The sequence below is a fragment of the Drosophila rhopaloa genome, unplaced genomic scaffold (genome assembly GCF_018152115.1).
Source record: "Drosophila rhopaloa isolate 14029-0021.01 unplaced genomic scaffold, ASM1815211v1 contig_2, whole genome shotgun sequence".
NCBI lineage: Eukaryota > Metazoa > Arthropoda > Insecta > Diptera > Drosophilidae > Drosophila > Drosophila rhopaloa.
This window is the reverse complement of record NW_025335083.1, coordinates 17140674-17160358: the sequence shown is the minus strand read 5'-3', so window position 1 is coordinate 17160358 and position 19685 is coordinate 17140674. Positions and strand designations below refer to the sequence as shown.

The following is a 19685-nucleotide window of genomic DNA, read 5'->3' as shown; positions in this document are numbered from 1 at the left end:
CATGCTAATCAGTTGTACTGATTAGCACTTAACACGATAGACTCCCGATTTACGCGAAGGAATTCAATCACTCGGCAATTAAGACCTCAAAGCAAAAAATAACACTCGTGTCGCATAAGTGGTTGTTTTGGCCTAATCTCGACGATCAATTGACCAATGAAATGTCAAAATTATTTAGAGAATATATATGGTTTATCATTGCGAAACACATACAAATGGATTATGACCAGGTGGGAGAACTGCGTCAAACTCTTTGCAGGTGTCCACGGATTACCGATGTTGACCGATTCGTATCTCTCCATTGGGGTAAATTCTTGTGTCATCATAACTTCACCGACTTAACTAATACTCTTCAAAACGTTTAAGGCTATTCAAAAAGTGATTTATTGCTACTTTGATTGAAATTTTATAATGCGAAATAATCCATTTGCCAAACAACTGTTTAATAATTTTGATGGGTTAGGACTGGCGGAAACTTTAGGGCTCATAATTCATTTAAAAGAGTATTCGGCTAGCCATCTGGTCTTGACCGTCTGGGTTCGCTTATTATTAGATCCATCCGTAAGTCTTTAAAATAAGCCAATCAAGTTATCAGCCATAAATCACTCAACGCACTCGAAAATGGTTAGATTGTAAATCAAATAACAATTTGTTCGCAGACTTTAGATCCGCAGAAGTGCACCGATTGTTTTAATCCAAACAAACAAGGCTTTGTTCTGAATTTAGTTCCTGTTTATCAACCTGGGGATTTCTTGGATTTATTTCTAGCTTAATAATGATTGGCATTATTTAATCTTGAGTACTCCTTTTCAGTCCTGTCAGCTGCATGACCTTAAGTTCGGAAAGTTTTTAAAGAAACTTACTGTCCAAACATAGATTGGCTTAAAGTAATTAAAAAAACAATTGTTTGACAAATAATTAAATATTCAATAAGTTTGTTTGAGATCTCAGACAGTTCGACTTAGATTAGTAAGCTAGGAAACAGACTAACGACTTGTTTACTTAGCAACCCTTTTATCCACAACAAACTTAGTAGCCAAAAAAAATACCATATAACTTGAACCATGATTCATTATCATAAGAGACTTTGATCAGACTCACTTTCACAGGAAGGGAATGTTTTTATTTGGGTGAAAACTATCTAGCTTTTTATCCCTCTGACAGATCTGATCATTTCCTCGGGATAAGTACCTCGTTGTATATATAACTAATCATTAAAATTAAAAAATTTGCCACCGCAAAACGTTTGACCAAGATAAGACAGCAATAAGGCATCGATTGAATGCCCGGTGGCTAATCAAATCGTTCTCGGGTACGAAGAGCCCTTATCGCCACCCCACCTGAAAGGTTGATCGTCTATAAAAAGTGGCTCGTGCGACCGGACGATCGAGTAGTATAAATACCGTACGTACTACGATCAGTTGGTAGGACTCTCAGTCAAAGCAATAATGAAAATCTTCGTGGCTATTTTGGCTTTTGTGGCCGTTGCCAGTTCGGCTTCCGTGGGCGAGCCCATAAGTGAGTATTTTAGATGATACTCAGATCGCAGATCTTACTTATCAATCCATGTACAAACTAGATACCCAATCGATCTCCAGCACTATTGTGGATGTGATCGAGGGCGTTAAGGAGCAGATGCCCTGCGGCTTCACCGGCCTGGGCATTCCGCCATTGGCTCCCCTTAGAATTGACCATAAGACGATTAACATCGACACCAGCGTGCTGAAGGCTCAGGGCACCGTTGACCATTTCCGTCTCAATGGCCTGAACGACTTCGATGTCGATGAGATGAAGGTTAACGCCATCACCAGCAAGGTCACCTACAAGTTCTCCTTCCGCAACGTGAACGTGGACACCCAATACGATTTGACTGTGCTGCTGAAGAAGTTCGGATTCACCATCAACTTGATCGGTGCCGGACATGCTAAGTTCGCCATTAAGGATATGGTTATCTGGGGAACTCTCAAGTACTCCCTGGGCGTTTTGAGTGGCAAACTGAAGCTGAAGTCCCTGGAGGTGCGCACCCACTTGGGCGAGGTTGATTCCGAGATCGAGGGCATCCTGGGCGATGGAACCGTCAACGAGAAGATGAACGAGTATCTGGCCGAGGCCGTTGAATTGGCCATCAATGAGAACGAGGATCTGATTGCCGATACCATCGAGAGCATTGCCCTTCCCGCTGTGAACAGCGTTCTGGACGAGATCAGCATCGCCGAAGTTATCGCTGGTGCCGGCGGTGATGGCGAGGGTGGTGAGAAGGAGGTCTGCATTCCCCCCGAGTTGGAGTGGTAAACAAATCATCGGTGATTAAACAACCGTTTTCAATCAAGTATTCGTCACTCTGACTTTTTGTTTGGTGGGGATTTTAAGAAAGTCGTTAGCATCCGTAACGATTATAGGTCATTGGCATTCTTACCGATATTGGGTCTTAAGCTAAGTTCCAAGTTGAAAGAAGTCGACTAAAATCGAATTTTTGAAGTTTTAAAGGTTTAATATTCCCCTTTTTGCCCACACAAAAATTCGGTTTTAGTCGATCAAGCTTTCTTGAGCTAAAGTCCGGAAAACCCAAACACTTTCAACAGCTGTAACATAACGTATTATTTCAAAGGCGGCCTAATCTCAAGTTGTGTCTTATCTGTCATAAAACACTTTGCCAAATTATTTGCCGATTAATAATGGTACTTCAGTACTAACACAGAAAGGAAATTTTGGCTTAAATGAATGTTTAAAATAATAATATATTAATTAAAAAATGTATCCTTTTCTTGAGAGATAAAAAAACTTGATCAACATTTTTTGTGCTTCTGTCCGCACACATATGTAAAGCTACTAGAAAACGGTGCTGGCAATACAGTAAATAATATTTGTAAGATCTCAGGAATACCCCTATTATAATTTCCTAAATTTACTCTTCTAAAGCATTTCAAACAACTTTTAAATATAAAATTAAATTGAATAAATTTAAGATTTATTTTATAAATATTGTTATATTCATTTCAAAATGTGATTTTTTTTTTTTAATTTATCAATTGCATTTTTTTTGCACATTATTGTGTTAAGCACAGGCACCTACATTTTTTTTAGTGTACAGATAGTTTATCTCACTGAACGTACTCCTATATAAGAGGACAGGCGTTACTAAGATTCGACTAGTGGATTTTGTTTGCTGAGAGGGTTAACTAGTGTTTTGTGCTTGATAAAAATGAAGTCTGTACTCCTGATTGCAATTATCGTGGCCCTGGCCAGCTGTCAAGGTGCAGAAGTCGCCGAACCTTTGGCAGGTGGGAATTGAACACAAGAAAACTCGACCAAGTAAATAATCGTGTACATTTTTCAGTTCAAGATCGCTCCTTTTCCAGCGTGATTCTGGATGCCGTGGAGGCCTTTAGAGTAGTCCTCCAAAATGGAAGCCCGAAATATGGAGTTCCTGTGATGGCCCCCATGACGGCCGCGCAAAGGTCGTTTGAATTCAATACGGGAGAGTTCAGTGGTACTTTCGGTGTGGAGGACTTTGTTCTGCAGGGACTCGATCAGTACGAGGTTAAGACAATGAACATGGACGTGATCAGGAGTCGCCTGACCTTCGAGTTTGATTTCCCCAGCGTTAACTTCACCACCAATTATGAGATGGAAATGGGCAGTGGTTATCGTGTTAAGCGCAATGGCGGAGCCTTCTTTGCCCTTGAGAACCTCAACATTCGTGGCAGGATCAGCTATTCCCTGGGTGTGTTCACATCAAAGCTCCGTGTGAAGGACGTGCTGATTTACCCGTCGGTGGGCAATGTCAACTCGCAGATCGAGAACCTGTCCAAGTACCGCATCTTCAACAAGAAACTAAACGAGGTCATCGAGGAGTTTGTCACCCTGACGATCAACGACAGCACCGACTTTGTCGCCGAGTGGGTCAGCGAGCAGGTCACTCCCATTTGCAACGATCTCATCGGGGATCGTACTCTGAGTGATATCATTGCCATTATCACGGGAGGATTCTAAATATCCGCAATAAAATCGATCAAATTTTCCAACTAAAATACTGCAACCAATTTTTTGTGAGGGGAAACATTAGACACCATAAAACATGTGCGATCGTTTTATTTGTCTGGCCACCAGCAGCTGAAAAACGCGCAAAAACAACCCGCAATTTGGTTAATCTAATCACACAGATTAAGCTTATAATAGCGTTTCCTTTGCTAAAATTGATTAGACCAACTAGGTGTTCATGGTTTAATAACTTTCAATTGTTTACTACCGCCCGTTATAGCTTTCTTAAGTATTTTTGCAACTGCAGAATGATATTTTTGAAGATACATACATATTCACAGCGCTAGTACAGACTAAATTCAGTCTACATTAGTACTTTGTTGTGTTATTTTGTAAGCTACTTTAGTCTCAAATAGTTTTAAATAGGGAAAATAAATGTGTCTAATTTTTCAACCGTTTGCAAACTTAACAAGAAAGGAAAGCTAACTTCGGACGGAGCCGAAGTTGATATACCCTTGCAGAATATTCTGTAAATTATATTCTTCAAAATTATTCATATATTCATATATTCTTAATACTCTTAAAAAGTCCTTCCTAACTTCCTAACTTTAAAAACACCAAAGTTATGGCATTTCCAATCGTTCAGTTATATGGCAGCTATAGGATATAGTCGGCCGATCCTTATGAAATTTGGTAGGTCGGATTGATTGGCCAAAAATAAAACCCATAGAAAATCCCAACTTGATAACTTTACAAACACCAAAGTTATGGCATTTCCGATCAATCAATTATATGGCGGCTATAGGATATAGTCGTCCGATCCTTATGAAATTCGGTAGGTCGGATTAATTGGCCAAAAATAAAACTCATAGAAAATCCCAACTTCCTAACTTTAAAAACACCAAAGTTATGGCATTTCCGATCGTTCAGTTATATGGCAGCTATATGATATAGTGGCCCGATCCGGCTCGTTCCGACTTATATACTACCTGCAATAGAAAGACAACTTTTGGGAAAGTTTCAAGCAGATAGCTTTAAAACTGAGGGACTAGTTTGCGTAGAAACGGACGGACGGACAGACGGACAGACGGACGGACAGACGGACAGACGGACAGACGGACGGACAGACGGACATGGCTAGATCGACTCTCCTGGTGATGCTGATCAAGAATATATATACTTTATAGGGTCGGAAATGTCTCCTTCACTGCGTTGCAAACTTTTGACTGAAATTATAATACCCTCTGCAAGGGTATAAAAAGTAGCATACTTTTCGGCATATCAAATAAAAAATTGTTTAATGTAGTATTACCTTATGCGAGGGTGAGTTTATAAATCTGTGGAATGCTTATACTTTACTGCATTCTTTTTTGGGCTTTAATGCATGTATTTGTAAGTAAAAACTTTACAAAATAGGTGTAGAATTCAAATGATTAACAGTTTGAATGAAGTTGGAATAATTAAAAGTTTAATTAGAATCCGCGACTTAATTCCTTCTAGTATTGTATTTAAAAACAATTTAAAGAGGAGACAAACAAAAAATTGACTCAAATCAGATATCTGCAAGTCATTGTACAATAATTGGGTAAATCCCATAGAATCAGACTGGCATCGCGTGCTGATGGTAATAGATTATACATATATACATATATTCCTTAAGAATACATTACAAACTTCTGACACAAAACTAGTATCTGTAATTTGGTCGCCTATTGAATATTAAACATACCCTTGGCAAGGTTATACTATTGTTTGTTGGACAGCTGATAACAAAATCAGGCGAGTGGCATACCACCCAGGCAGCTAGACAGACCTTGGGAAAAAAGATAGGAGCCAATAAGCTCTTAGTTTCCGAAAACGTGCCTCAAGCTAAAAAGCAATTTAAATAACACCAGAGAAACTTTCGGGACCTTATCAGCTTCTTGACAGATTCGAACATCCCACTGCTAATCAAAGCATGGCTATTCTTTTTAGAAATTAGTTCAAAAACAGCATTCACTGAGTACGGATGCTAAAAAATATAATCTCTAACAAAAATGTTGCTGAAATATTTTCCATTACTTTTCTTGGCCCAGGTGATTAAGACGATAAGTCTTAGTATTATCATTTGATTTTACTTTTATGTCACAGATTTTAATAGTGGCAGCGAAACCAACTCATCCAGTGCCGTCGAATTCCGATGATCCGAGGAGGAGACAAGCCGAGGAGGAGACAGTCAATCTATGCAACTCCCTGATGCGTTCTCAGATAACTTTTTTCACGGAAGTAAAGGCCCAACTCAATCCGCAGACGAAGCGATCCCAGGATATCAGTCTTTATCTGACGCAGTTAAACGCACTCATTGCAGAGGACGATCTACAAAAAAAGGGTCAAATGATTCAGAACATTTCAGAAGAGGTAATAATCCCTTTCTATACATATATTTTTTGAAAATATAAAAATAATCTCTGCCATTTCGCTTTTCAGTTCCAAGGATCCCCCTTACTGCTAAACAACGAATCTGAGACCGGTCTCAGCGACAATCAATACGAGGACCTGCTTCGCGGTCAAAAACTAAATGAAATGAAAACTAAGATGAAAGCTGATTTCACTGATTATTTCTGGAAAATGACCAAGCTCACCTTAAGAATCTTTGGTTAAGGCATATCGGATTTCAAACCTTAAGTTCCAATAAACACTGTTAAATTGATCAAATGGTATATTTTATTTTGCATAATAATTAAAAATGCAACGACCAAAATGTATTTATAAAGCAACACCAAGCTTACTTGACACACTTTGTATCAAAATTTCCAATAACGGAAATATCACACTTTAACGGTTATAACAATAATCACAGATTACTTTAGGTAAATTTAAGGTGTGAATCAAGACTGTAGGTCGTTTCGAGGAAGGAATGATAATGAGAAAATTCGTTTCTAGTTTCAATTTACATAGCTAAAACCTTTTAATATATTTTAAGTGCTTTATTGTTTTAAAACCCACTGTATTAAATGATATTTTTTTTTTTTATTATTTTTATTTGCTGGAATCTGTTCAGTGCCTTCTGAACTTAACCTAGCGTAATTAACGAGAAAGAAATTTTATGGATACATAGTAGCCTTAAATGATAAATTCCTATACACCCATCACGAAATCGTGAATCATTCGAAACGACAACCAAATCGGGCGGTATTATTACTTAATTGCAAAAAGGCAAAAACTCATTTCCGATTTGGCATTTCAAATAGTTTTAAATAGTGAAAATAAATGTGTCTAATTTTTCAACCATTTGCATACTTTCTCAAAATGTAGCCTACTTTTCGCCATATCAAATAAAAAATTGTTTAAAGTAGTATTACCTTATGTGAGGGTGAGTTTATAAATCTGTGGAATGGTTATACTTTACTACATTCTTTTTTGGGCTTCAATGCATGTAAACAAAATGTAAGTAAAAACTTTACAAAATAGGTGTAGAATTCAAATGATTAACAGTTTGAATGAAGTTGGAATAATTAAAAGTTTAATTAGAATCCGCGACTTAATTCCTTCTGGTATTGTATTTAAAAACAGTTTAAAGGGGAGACATACAAAAAATTGACTCAAATCAGATATCTGCAAGTCATTGAACAATAAGCGGGTAAATCCCATAGAATCAGACTGGCATCGCGTGCTGATGGTAATCTTGATTATACATATATATATTCCTTAAGAATACATTACAAACTTCTGACACAAAACTAGTATCTGTAATTTGGTCGCCTATTGCAGAGGATACACTGAATATTAAACATACCCTTGGCAAGGTTATACTATTGTTTGTTGGACAGCTGATAACAAAATCAGGCGAGTGGCATACCACCCAGGCAGCTAGACAGACCTTGGGAAAAAAGATAGGTGCCAATAAGCTCTTAGTTTCCGAAAACGTGCCTCAAGCTAAAACGCAATTTAAATAACATGGGAATTCTCAATGTGTATGAAAAAATTGTTTATCATCCGCGCGATCAGAGCGCGCTTTGAAATTCCCTAACCAGAGAAACTCTCGGGACCTTATCAGCTTCTTGAGAGATTCGAACATCCCACTGGTAATCAAAGCATGCCTATTATTTTTAGCAATTAGTTCAAAAACAACATTCATTGAGTACGGATGCCCAAAAATATAATCTCTAATAAAAATGTTGCTGAAATATTTTCCATTATTTTTCTTGGCCCAGGTGAGAAAGACGATAAGTCCTCTAGTATTATCATTTGATTTTACTTTTATTTCACAGATTTTAATAGTGGCAGCCAAACCAACTCATCCAGTGCCGTCGAATCCCGATGATCCAGTGCAAAAGGAGTTGGAACGACAAGCCAAGGAGGAGACAGTCCATCTCTTGAATTCCCTGTTCCGTTCTCAGATAGCTTTTTTCACGGAAGTGAAGGCCCAACTCGATCCGCAAACGAAGCGATCCCAGGATATCAGTCTTTATGTGACGCGATTAAACGCAGCCATTGCAGAGGACGATATGGACAAAAAGGATCAAATGTGGCTGAACATTTTCGAAGAGGTAATAATCCCTTTCTATACATATATTTTTTGTAATTATAAAAATAATCTCTGCCATTTCGTTTTTCAGTTCAAAGGATCCCCCTTACTGCTAAACAAGGAATCTGAGACCGGTCTCAGCGACAATCAATACAAGGTCTTGCTTACTGCACAAAAACTACAAGATATTACTACTAAGTTCGTAGCCGATGTGGCTGATTATTTCTGGAAAATGACCAAGCTCAGCGGAAAAGTCGTTGGTAATGGCATATCGGATTTCAAACCTTAAGTTCCAATAAACCACTGTTAAATTAATCAAACGGTATATTTTATTTTGCATAATAATTAAAGAAGAGACGACAAAAGTGTATTTATAAACCCACACCAACCTTACTTGACACACTTTGATTTCAAAATTTCCTATAGCGGAAATATCACATTTTAACGGTTTTGCGCATTCAATAATCAAAGATTACTTTAGGTAAATTTAAGGTGTGAATCAAGACTGTAGGTCGTTTCGAGGAAGGAATGATAATGAGAAAATTCGTTTGAAGTCTTAATTTACATAGCTAAAACCTTTCAATATATTTTAAGTGCTTTATTGTTTTGAAACCCACTGTATTACAAGGGAGACGCCTGCAGTCAAACGAAATGATAAATTCCTATACACCCATCACGAAATCGTGAATCATTCGAAACGACAACCAAATCGGGCGGTATTATGACTTAATTGCAAAAAGGCAAAAACTCTCTTCCGATTTGGCATTTCTTTTGTTTAACTTTTTGCTGTCAATCAAGAACGAAAATAATTTAGCGAAATAACAGCAACAACAAGGTATTGTGCAATTGGAATTGAAATAGCAAATGCAAGCAAAGTGCAAGATATTTTTAATGCAATTTGCTTTAAAAATAAACGGGTATTGGGTAAAGGGTGACGAGCAAAGGGGGGGGTGGCAATGTGGAGGGGGCAGACGGCGGACACGCATGCCTTCAACTCTGCCGGTTGCACATGTGTCGCTGATATTTGAAAATCTGCTTTGTACACTGAAAAAATCTTCGGACTTGAGCTTAGAAAGTGAAAATGTAAACTATTTGATGTTGATTTTTTTAAGTTTAAAGATAATTACGGTACTAAGCCTTGGATAATTCCTCACCAAAATATTTTATATAATACTCAGTTGAGATTTGGTATCACAGAAGAACTCTTATCTTTTCAATTGAAAAGTGAAATGACATAAAGTGTAAATCTTTATACTTGAAATAAGATCCTAATCGAAATTTTTTTCAGTGCTGTCAGTAGCATGTTTGTGTGGGTTAATACATGTATTTGTGGCCCCAATGGCATCTCCATGTCACGCTCTCGAGCGTATCGACGCACAGCAACAATTTCCACTTCCGAATGACACAGACAAAAAAGACATATCAAACAGCAGTTCGAAAATCGAAAAAAAAAATTATAAAGAGATATGCCAATGACAGTGGCAAACAATTCCCTCAAAAGTTCGCTTGTCAATATTATTTTACAATTAAAAGTAAATAAACAAACGTTGCCCAAAGCGACGCGGCAATAAAGACAGCAAGCTAAACCGCCGACAGATAAGAGGTCGCAAGAGAGATGAGATTGTTCAATTTAAAATAGGTGGGCAGATACCAAAGTTTTAATGAACCTGTCTGTACTCTTAGCAGTAGCAGATAATTATTCATAATAAGATAAGAAACCTTATATGGAATAAAAAACAATGATATCTTTAGGTATCTTACAACAATAATAATGAAAAAGCTTATTGACAAAAGCAACTCATTTAATTGCTTTGTGATGATAATTGAGCTTATAGCCACAAATAAAATAGAATTATAAAAAGGTACACAACGGGAGTGATAAACTATGTACAAGACAAACAATGCTCTTCGGCCAAAAAGCAATTAAATCTGAATTAGATGAGAAATAGGTAAAATCAGAAGATGATGAGAACTGGGTCGTTAGAGGTACAAATTCCCAAAAGCTTTCCAACATTTATTGTGCAATTATTTTAGAATAGCAAAAAAATATATACAAAGATGAAGAAATAAATGTACCCACTTAATAAAAGGGTAGACCAACAAAAAATTCGTTTGGGGCTAATTGCAATCGCTTTAATGGGGAGGCCCATAGTCGCAAGCTATTTGAGATAAGAGAGGAAATTTGTTTTTCACCGCCAGCGGCATTTCAGTTGACTGTTGTTGTTGTATCTAGGGCCGACTATTACTTGGCTATTTACAAACAAACAGACAACACGCCTCTGAGTTTGTATAAACACCGCGAACAAACGAACGCGCATTCCAGGTAGGTTATTTATGTCCAGCGCCCATTGAACACCCCGCAATACAATTATCAATTTGTGGAAATATAGACATTGATATGCTGATATCGTTTAATCGATTTACTATTTATGTTCTGTCAAAGACAAATGAAGAGTGGAAACGAATCTTAATGCACAATCTGTCTATTGTTTATAAATCCAATTTAATAGCTTCATATGCTAATTTTAGATGGCACATGTAGCCACACACAATAGTCGATAGATTACACATTCGAGCAGCTATTGTTGCTGAAATTTGTCTAAAAATAAGTAGACCTTAACCCTCTTATTTACAAACATAAACAAAACTATCTGTAAACTCTCTAAAATACATTCTTATTATTAGCCCATAAGTATCTCATTTGTAAATTAAAATAATAAAAATCGTAATAAAATCCAGTAATCCCTTTATTAAAAGCTTTGCAAAAAGTTCAATGACCTATCAAGCATTTTAATGTGGTTTAAAATTCGAAATGATATAAATGAGTCATGGATAAAATATATTAATGGAACCTTAAGTTTGGTTCTCTTGACCAAAAACGATAACAAGTTTTCAGATTACGTTGATTGTAGATATGCTTTTATTTGTTAATGGTAAGCTGCTCTAAGATATTCGATTTAAGCGACACCAAACAAAATGGGTTAAGAAACTTAGTTCAATTTCTTTTATTTATCTATGTTCATCTCGAAGCAAGATACTTTTGACCTTCTCAATTTAATGGGGCACCGTTACCGAAACCTATAAATAAGCATTTGGAACGGGAAAACGGCAATAGGAGTCCAACGAAAACATCATTCATCACGCTGACAGAAATTAGAATCGGTATTTTTCGGTATAGTTATACATATATCCGACCGATCGTGCTCGCGTTGCGGGTCAATGCCAATAAGAAAGTCGCGTGCAAAACGGTTTACGAGATCGTATTCTCGGGTTTCATATCTGGTTTGCACGGAGCGGAGTTTTTCGTGTTCGAGAAGGCAGAGGCCTCTGACAATTTTGTTTACATTTTTGGTGAGTCTTTTGTTGTTGCTGCCTCTGCTGCTCGACAAGAGATTTTCTAATAAACCATTTTAGAACCGGTTTTCGGTTTGATTTCGTGAACGGTTTCAGTTTTGGTGGCTGCCACACCGAGGAAGAGGGCATCAAATTTCAGGCCCCGCATATACACACACACACACCACACGCTGAAAATTGGGCAGAAAAGCTTGTTTTAAACAAAAAGCGAAGCTCTTTCTTTTGAGCAAGGGAACAACAACGACACTTTCAATGGCCCCGGTCCGCTTGAATGGACATTTTGGCAACAATAATCCTCGCACGGGGGTTGATGTTGCCTCATAGATTTTCGGTCAGAGATTAGCATAAAGCACTGCAAACAAAGGCAACCACAAGTCCAGACGCTGAAGATAACAAACAACAATGAAGGTGTGGATACAATTGCAGCGATAAACATGTTTAATCAAAGGATTTCCATTTCCATCCGTTCTTGCCGACATGACATTCATTGAGTTCAGACACTCCTCCCAAAGTCATGTTAGGTACGATTTCCTGACTGAAAACCTGTATAACAAATTTTGGCCGTGACTTTTCTTTCTATTAAATTTAATACTACACGTCCAAAGCTCCAAAAAACAAACCGTTTTAAATGGCAGAAACAAAGACTTCACATGACAAGCATTTCCTTGTGAGGGCAAATACTCTTTTAAGCCAATAAAAAAGAAAAGAAACAAACATTTTATATTCATTTGAATTTATTGCAACTTGAAGTATTCATAACATGATTGTTTTACCAGGCAGAATTGCTTTTAATATTGGGTATTAAGAGGTAACACTTGTGCAGCTGTGTTTGAAATAATAATATCGAAAAATAAACAAATTCTTTAAACATGCTTTAAAATCTAACGGTAAAGACCAAATAGAGTTATATTTCAATTTATAAAAATACAATTAAAGTTTTTTTTACTGGTTTTTATCATTTTAAATACAGCTGTTAGATTTATGATAAAAGATATGATGTGTAAGAAGGTCTCTAGATTTTATGCAAAACATATTAACAGGTGGACAAACATGAATTTCTGATTTCAAGAAAATGTGGTTTGGTAGAGATTACTCCGTAGTCATAGAAACAGTAGGACTTTTGCCACAAAAGTATTTCGGCAATTAAGAGCTCCAAATACACAAATCAAGTTCGATTTATAGAAAGCTTTTAGTTACATTAATCCATTTCTACTATACATAGTGATTAAAACTAGTTCAACATTTGTAAAGACTCACCTTCAATGCACACCACATGATCCCGAATGGACTGGGCTATCTGGGCATCCGCCAGGGGCAGTAGATCGATCAGATCGTATATGGCATAGATGGATGGGTGGACGCTCTCGAATCGCTGAATCTCCTGGCGTATGGCCAGTGAATTGCTGATCAGAGGCTGGGGAGGATGGGCCACCAGGATGGATGATGATAACGATGATGATGATGCTCCGGAGGCTGCCGAGGTGGGCGTGGCATGGTTATGGCGCTGCGGGGGCGGCAACTGGTTCTGGAGAGGATTCTGCAGCTGATTTTGGACCTGCTGCGGATGCGGATGCGAGAGCGCGTGCGGATGCGAATGCGGATGGTAGTTACTCATGGCGGGGGCGGCAAAAACCGAGAGTTAGCTAAGTTTTTAATTAACTTAAATTACTGGCACACACACACTCGACACGCACACACTACGAAAAAGCGATGGCACAATTTTCCCAAACGAACAACATTTTCCAATAACAACAATCGGGGCAATAATGCGCTAACTCGGCCGATTTGGAGTCGCAGTTTTCAGTTCACTAGATCGATTTTGCACCTGCACAAACAATCAAAATCAAAACACTTCGTTTTACGATATTACAGTACACTGCGAAATAGCATTTTTCATCAATTATATTAAATTGGTTTTTAATTAGTTGTTTTGTTTTTTTTGTCGTTTTCCGATTAAAGCGCTTTGATTTGACAGCGAAAAAGCGAAAATTTACTACGAAACCATCAGAAAAGTGCGACAATTTAAGTCGAGCATTTTTTTCTCCTCTGCTGGAATCTGCGTCGAGTATGACCGTACTGCGGTAGTGGGAAAAAGTCGTCCATAGTCATGCTGCCACATATTTCCAATTGGAATTGAGCGAGCAACAGAGGACCTGCAAGAGGTAAACAAACAACCTTTTCCACCAATATGGCAGCTCGGTTTAATAAAACATCTATTAAAAAAGAAATCTATTAAAATCGCTTGAAAATTTATCAAATTAGTTAAATTAAACCCATTTTAAATTAGTAATGTAAGAACATTCATTTAAAAAAATCCGTTATTTCTCCACCGGCAGCTCTGTTGTTATCGATTGTCCACCGGCTAGTAATCGATTTGCTCCCACAACGCATGTCGTAATCGTAATTTGTTAAAATTCGTATTAAATCAATTAAAACTTAGTTAAAATGGCTCAAAGTAGGCTGGAAAAGATCGGCACCATCTTCACGAGGTGAGTGTTTACCTACGGAGTATCTTTACTTTGCTTAAAACATGAGCTATTTCAGAGTTCAGGGACTGCTTCGTGGTGGAGCTATGAAAACGGAGGACAAACCCATTTGGTATGATGTTTACGCCGCTTTTCCCCCAAAGCTGGAGCCCCGATTCGACAGACCCGCCCCCGAGATCCCAGTGCGCAAGATATTCTATGCCGAGGATGTGGTGCGAGCGTATGTCAATTATTTATCGCCAAAAAGAGCAATCATTACTTAAATGTATTTTTTAATAGGAAGCTCCACAAGCAGAATAAGCCCCAGGAAACAATATCCCTATTTGATAACAGGCGCAGCACTCAATCGCAGCAGTTTGTACAGATCTACCAGGATTTAAAGGCCCAGGGAGCACTGGATGAGCAGAGGATATACGAGACAGCTTTGGATCTTCTGGCCGAGCAGCGCCAGCAATCCCGCCTGCAGGCCTCTCCAGAGGAATCCCTGCCCGAACTGGACACGGAATCCAAAATCCAGCTACTGAGTGACTTCAAGGAGGCAGTGGGAAGCCAACAGACCAATTCCTCTTCTCCAGCTCCTCCCAAAGCGAAAAAGGACACGAGCGTGGGCATTAACATAGACAGTTTGTTCAAGGATTAGGCGGAATATCTTTTATAAACTTAAAATAAAATTGTTATACATCAAACGGCCAAGGCATCGTTCTGGGATTCGTGGCTGAGCTGCGTCTGCAGGTTGGACAGCTTGTTCTTCAGAACTTGCACTCCCATGATCACTATATTTTCGGGCTTGAGGGCGCCGGAGGATTCTACGTTGAAGAAAAACTTGTTTGGCTTGGCCTCCCAGTTGTAGGGCGCCTCGTACTGATCGTCCTCCAGCTCGGTGTGCTCGCTCTTGGGCCACTCATCTGGTTTAGGGTACAAAGTGTGACGCATGGAGTTGTCCGGGTCGTACTCAAAACACACGCCCGCCGTGGGATTCCACTTGGCGTGCTCCTTGCCGAAGCCCTTCTTGGCATAGGCGCGCAACTTCAACTCCTGGCCCTTACGCAGCTTGATGATCAGGATCTCATCGTTACTCTCGCCGTATTCGTTGTCCTCCTCGCCCTGATTGCGCGACGTAACCGGCAAGACCTTGGCATTGCTCGACTTCAGATCGGCGGTGGTCACGTGACGCGTCTGCTCCTCGCTGCACTTCACGTCCAGCGTGAACTCCACGCTGCACTCGGGGCAGAAGTCCAGGCAGATGCAGTCGCGGGTGTACTGCAAGCGCTCGACCACGTCATCGGAAATCAGCGGGATCAGGCCGATGCGGTGCGCCAAGAACTCGTCCGACAGCACCGTGGAGTTGGCCTCCAATTGCACCCAGTCTATAGCCAGCGTCGGCGTCTCCGCAATGAACACGCGTCTCAGGCTGTTGGCCACACTCAGTTCAGTGTCCTCCAGGACGAACTTCACATTGTCATCGGTCAACTCAGTTATTTGCACGGACGGCTGGTTGGCGTAAGGCATTGCGGCCTTGTTTTTATTTAATTAAGATAACCAAAGGGAAAGCAAGAACTCTGAATAAAAAAAGCGGTGAGACAGTGATGGCAGTGAAGCGATAAGAGCCGGCGATAAGTTTGTCGATTTCGATATCTCCCATTGGCTAATGTTGGCAAAACCGCTTATCTAGCTAGATTTGTATAATTCAGCTTAATTGGTAATAATTTCATATTCAAAAGTTTGGAAGAACCTAAAATAAATATGTAATCGCTATTGATTGTTTTTATTGCATTATAATATTGCTTGAGTATTACAAAGCCGGAAACTGAAAGACCAATTCATTTCCATCTAGTTTAAATGAGATTTAACTACTCTCTACAAGCTCTAGTGCCATCACTAATGTTCGCCTGTGAGAATGTTGCGCCTGTTGAGTAAACGTTTATATTGCAAAATTGCAACCAAAGCGAATGAAAAATCCACCAAATTAGACTTTAAACAGCTGACGCATCCCACCAAGGTGCCACAGAAGCCGGTGGACACGGAGTTTCCCGACACCAGTTCCACGGAAATCGAGATCGACACAAAGACCATTCAATTGCTGGAGCGCCTGTCCCTCGTGGATCTGGACAGCGAACGAGCTCTGGAAACTCTGAAAAGCAGCATCCAGTTCGCGGACAAGATAGCCCACATCGACACGGAGAACGTGCGTCCACTGTACACGGTGCTGGAGCATCAGCAGCTCCAGTTACGCAACGACCAGGTGACTGAGGGCGATTGCCGGGCGGAGGTGCTTCGGAACGCCAAAGTGACGGACGAGGACTACTTCGTCTCGCCGCCAGGCAACATCCCGCTGGAGCAATGAGCCGGATACAGCGATGCTTCAAGTCCCTGGCTTCCGCTGGTTTCTTTCGCACCCAGGACGACAACAAATTGGAACTACTCGGCCACGGAAGGGAATATGCTAAGCTGCTGCAACAGCACTGGCTTCGTCTGCGTCCTCTGGCTGCTCATCTGGGAGACACCAGCGAATCCAGTTCACCATCCGATCTGCAGCGTTTTTCTTTCACCCTAAGCCAGCAATTCCAAGCCAATTTTACAAAGCTTCTTGAAGAACATCCCCGCAAAGCCAAATGCCCCACTCTTCTCAAGCACCAGAGCACTTTTTCCCCCGCTAGAAGCAATCCTCTCTTCGTGACAAAGTCTCCTGTCACGCTTTTAACCACAGACTTCCTGGTGGAACCACATCGCGCCCTAGAGCACTTCTACAACATGCAGCGCGAGAGCAAGATCTGGTGGATGCGGCTTTCGTCCAATCCCAGTCGATACCGAATCGTCCCATGCGATTTGGGGGACGATCTTAGTCCCAAAAACTATCAAGCCATCGACATCCGATCAAGCTACGGCGATGCGGGAGAAGTTACAGTAGAAGAACTGAGTCTGGTTCGGATTGAAGATGACAAAGACTTTCGACTGCCTGATGCGCGAACGGGTGATTCTATGCAACCGACTGTAATACGATCTGTGATTGAGCTGGAAGCGGCCACGTGTGGTAAGATGTCTTAAAATAATCCCTTTAAATGTAGAATAATGTAAATATAATATAATCCCTTTAACATCATTTCCTTAGCTCTGCTCTTGGACGGCTGTGATCATGGCCGAGATGCGCAATCTCTGCTGCTGCACCGTAACCTGGCTCCTTATCAATGTGGAATCACCTGTTTAGAAAGCGAACCCGAGCTCTCGGAAGACCTGGCCGACCTTTGCCTTCACCTCAAGCATGTCATTAACCACGCAGGTTTGCGACTCTGCCAAGGCACAGGATTTGCTTCAACCAAGGATGATTCACAGCTAACAGAGCAATTGCTGGATTCGGATATGCTGGGCGTACCTTATACACTAGTCCTAAACGATCAGACGCTGAAGAACGGACTGATGCAGTTGCGCAGCCGGGACACCAGACTGGCGGAAACCATACACATAAGCGATGTACCGGACTATTTATTGAATATATTTAAAAACTGAAAACAAACCGGCTACATGAAGTCGCAAAGATACTGGCGGACATTGAAGCCCACTACCTTTCCGATCTGCAGCACAAACTCCAGACCAATGGTGCACTGCAGCCGAGCAGATCCGTCCATGATATTCTGCTCGCCGGAAACGAAGCTGAGTAACTTGAGATGCACCAGCGTTGAGATCTGGGAGAGGAGATTACAGGTCAGGCCCACTTTTTCCTCGAGAATGGCGTAGAAAATGGCCAGCAAACGATCTATACTAAAGGATTTGGGACCCAGCGTGGTGGACATTTTGTCCGAGGTCTAAAAGGGTTTTTTTTCGTTAGAAAACAAGATGGAAAAATTATTTGTGTGATAATCCGAGTCGGTCCAAACTTCTTAAGTTTGGGGATGTAGAAGGTATTGAAAAATATTTGATTAGATTGTTGTTAGATTAAGAAACCCACCTTGGCTTTGGCGTTGACTGTCTGCATCCGCTTGCGCTGTTTGCCATGGTGCTTGACGAATAAACGCTTGTCTTGATTGGCGGCATTGTGGCTGGCCAGAAAGGCGGCAATCAGCAGGAATTTGGCATAGTAAGGAAGTTCCAGTGACTGGGCCAGCTTGCGAACACTCTGATCCTCTATGGAAGCGAAATCTTCTGTCTCCTCCGGCGGTTTTTCTATCCGCATATAGATCTGGGTGAGGGCGGAGCGCAGAGGACCAGCTATATGTCGCCACAGTCGGGAGATATCCGTGGCATCCAGAGTGCCATCCAATACAGGCTCTAGATAGATGGACAGACACTTTTTGGCTGTCAACTGGAGCTCGGGAACATCCCGACAGGCCTTGTAGAACACGCTCAAGAAGAGATTCAGGTAGTTATTGTAGAATTCCTCGGTCACAGCTTCCTTGCAAATCTCCAGGCGCTTATTATCATCGGCAAACTGTTCCAGAAGTTGATTGCGCACATGCGCGAAATCCGATCCCAGGATGCGTTGCGTTTCCGCCTTATTGTACTGGGCCAAATGAAGGCTGATGACTTCGCTAAGGCCGGTCTTGTTGTAGAATTTCTCGAAGGGAAGCTGAGACAGTAGGATGACGCACAAATTCAAGCTGGTGAGTTGTTGCAGTCGAAGAAGTACGGGCAGCACATTGGCATCCATGTCCCGCAGGCGTTCGGCATTGTCCACGGCGATGAGAAAGCCCTGGGACTCGGTACCTGATGCCCCGTGCCATCTACGCAATTGCTCTACGAAGTCCAACATATTGTCCACCTTCAGGGAATCCTTTTGTTCCGGTGCTAACGAATCAAGCAGGATCTCCAGCATGATCTTGGTGGTGTAGCACTCGATGGCATTCAAATGGGCCACCCGGACATTCTGATTTTTTGCGCATTTTTTGAGAAAAGCTCTGGTCAGTGCGGTTTTGCCGGTTCCACTGTGTCCAAATAGGTAAATAGCCGCGGGATAGGCTTCCTTGGAGTCTCCTATCAGCTCGTTCAGGATGCCAATGGCCGCCTCACGACAGGGAAACTGCGTCTCCAAGGAGGAGCCAATAGATTCCATGTCCAATTTGTTTGTTTACAAGCGGTGCTACTAGTTTCGTAGGAAAGGGCGCCAAACTATCAGTCAATCAGCCTTTTTTGGCAGCCCTGGTAGCTTGGTATATTTTTTACAATTTATATACTTCTAGTATTCTTTCACAGGTCGATACGATGCAGTGATGACAAATTAGCCCTTTTTTGTAAGTTGTAATTTTTTACAAATCTTTTCCAAATATGTTGCATATTTGAAGAGATGTTTGTACCGTCATGTATTGAATTAATCGTTAATAATTAATGTTATCGAAAATTAAGTAAAAATGTTAACATTTAAATAA

At 40.5% G+C, this 19685-nt stretch overlaps 10 protein-coding genes across 10 annotated transcripts in view; 7 read left to right on the top strand and 3 right to left on the bottom strand.

Moving 5' to 3' along the window:
- The window catches only part of LOC108051869 (centaurin-gamma-1A), a 58071-nt gene extending 44161 nt beyond the window's left edge, over positions 1 to 13910 (bottom strand). The window contains exon 1 of the mRNA XM_017134130.2: positions 13100 to 13910. Coding sequence (XP_016989619.1) covers positions 13100 to 13457 — 358 coding nt within the window. The 5' untranslated portion in view covers positions 13458 to 13910. The remainder of the gene's footprint in view (positions 1 to 13099) is intronic.
- On the top strand, positions 1384 to 2332 carry LOC108051872. Its single transcript, XM_017134134.2, has 2 exons — positions 1384 to 1518; positions 1580 to 2332. The coding sequence occupies exons 1-2, from the start codon at positions 1449 to 1451 to the stop codon at positions 2290 to 2292; spliced, it is 783 nt and encodes a 260-aa protein (XP_016989623.1). The 5' UTR covers positions 1384 to 1448; the 3' UTR covers positions 2293 to 2332.
- Positions 3163 to 4031, top strand: LOC108051874. The gene is made up of 2 exons (XM_017134136.2): positions 3163 to 3281; positions 3338 to 4031. Exons 1-2 carry the CDS (start codon positions 3203 to 3205, stop codon positions 3991 to 3993), a joined length of 735 nt encoding a protein of 244 aa, XP_016989625.1. The 5' UTR covers positions 3163 to 3202; the 3' UTR covers positions 3994 to 4031.
- On the top strand, positions 5763 to 6776 carry LOC108051877. Its single transcript, XM_017134138.2, has 3 exons — positions 5763 to 6056; positions 6112 to 6378; positions 6448 to 6776. Exons 1-3 carry the CDS (start codon positions 6018 to 6020, stop codon positions 6619 to 6621), a joined length of 480 nt encoding a protein of 159 aa, XP_016989627.1. The 5' UTR covers positions 5763 to 6017; the 3' UTR covers positions 6622 to 6776.
- On the top strand, positions 8086 to 8803 carry LOC108051875. The gene is made up of 3 exons (XM_017134137.2): positions 8086 to 8174; positions 8232 to 8510; positions 8580 to 8803. Exons 1-3 carry the CDS (start codon positions 8136 to 8138, stop codon positions 8775 to 8777), a joined length of 516 nt encoding a protein of 171 aa, XP_016989626.1. The 5' UTR covers positions 8086 to 8135; the 3' UTR covers positions 8778 to 8803.
- A 297-nt stretch (positions 13911 to 14207) lies between the features above and the next one.
- On the top strand, positions 14208 to 15014 carry LOC108051908 (probable 28S ribosomal protein S23, mitochondrial). Its single transcript, XM_017134190.1, has 3 exons — positions 14208 to 14331; positions 14387 to 14548; positions 14608 to 15014. Exons 1-3 carry the CDS (start codon positions 14288 to 14290, stop codon positions 14966 to 14968), a joined length of 567 nt encoding a protein of 188 aa, XP_016989679.1. The 5' UTR covers positions 14208 to 14287; the 3' UTR covers positions 14969 to 15014.
- Positions 14957 to 15927, bottom strand: LOC108051907 (DNA-directed RNA polymerase II subunit RPB3). The gene has a single exon (XM_017134189.2). It carries the CDS (start codon positions 15835 to 15837, stop codon positions 15010 to 15012), a length of 828 nt encoding a protein of 275 aa, XP_016989678.1. The 5' UTR covers positions 15838 to 15927; the 3' UTR covers positions 14957 to 15009.
- Positions 15928 to 16207: 280 nt separating this feature from the next.
- On the top strand, positions 16208 to 16672 carry LOC108051903 (glutamyl-tRNA(Gln) amidotransferase subunit C, mitochondrial). The gene has a single exon (XM_017134184.2). The coding sequence runs from the start codon at positions 16226 to 16228 to the stop codon at positions 16670 to 16672; it is 447 nt and encodes a 148-aa protein (XP_016989673.1). The 5' UTR covers positions 16208 to 16225.
- LOC108051902 (DNA polymerase subunit gamma-2, mitochondrial) lies at positions 16669 to 17832 on the top strand. Its single transcript, XM_017134183.2, has 2 exons — positions 16669 to 17359; positions 17438 to 17832. The coding sequence occupies exons 1-2, from the start codon at positions 16669 to 16671 to the stop codon at positions 17830 to 17832; spliced, it is 1086 nt and encodes a 361-aa protein (XP_016989672.1).
- On the bottom strand, positions 17789 to 19442 carry LOC108051901 (origin recognition complex subunit 5). Its single transcript, XM_017134182.2, has 2 exons — positions 18272 to 19442; positions 17789 to 18128 (listed from the first exon to the last, which is right to left on the bottom strand). The coding sequence occupies exons 1-2, from the start codon at positions 19370 to 19372 to the stop codon at positions 17844 to 17846; spliced, it is 1386 nt and encodes a 461-aa protein (XP_016989671.1). The 5' UTR covers positions 19373 to 19442; the 3' UTR covers positions 17789 to 17843.
- Positions 19443 to 19685: the final 243 nt, after the last annotated feature.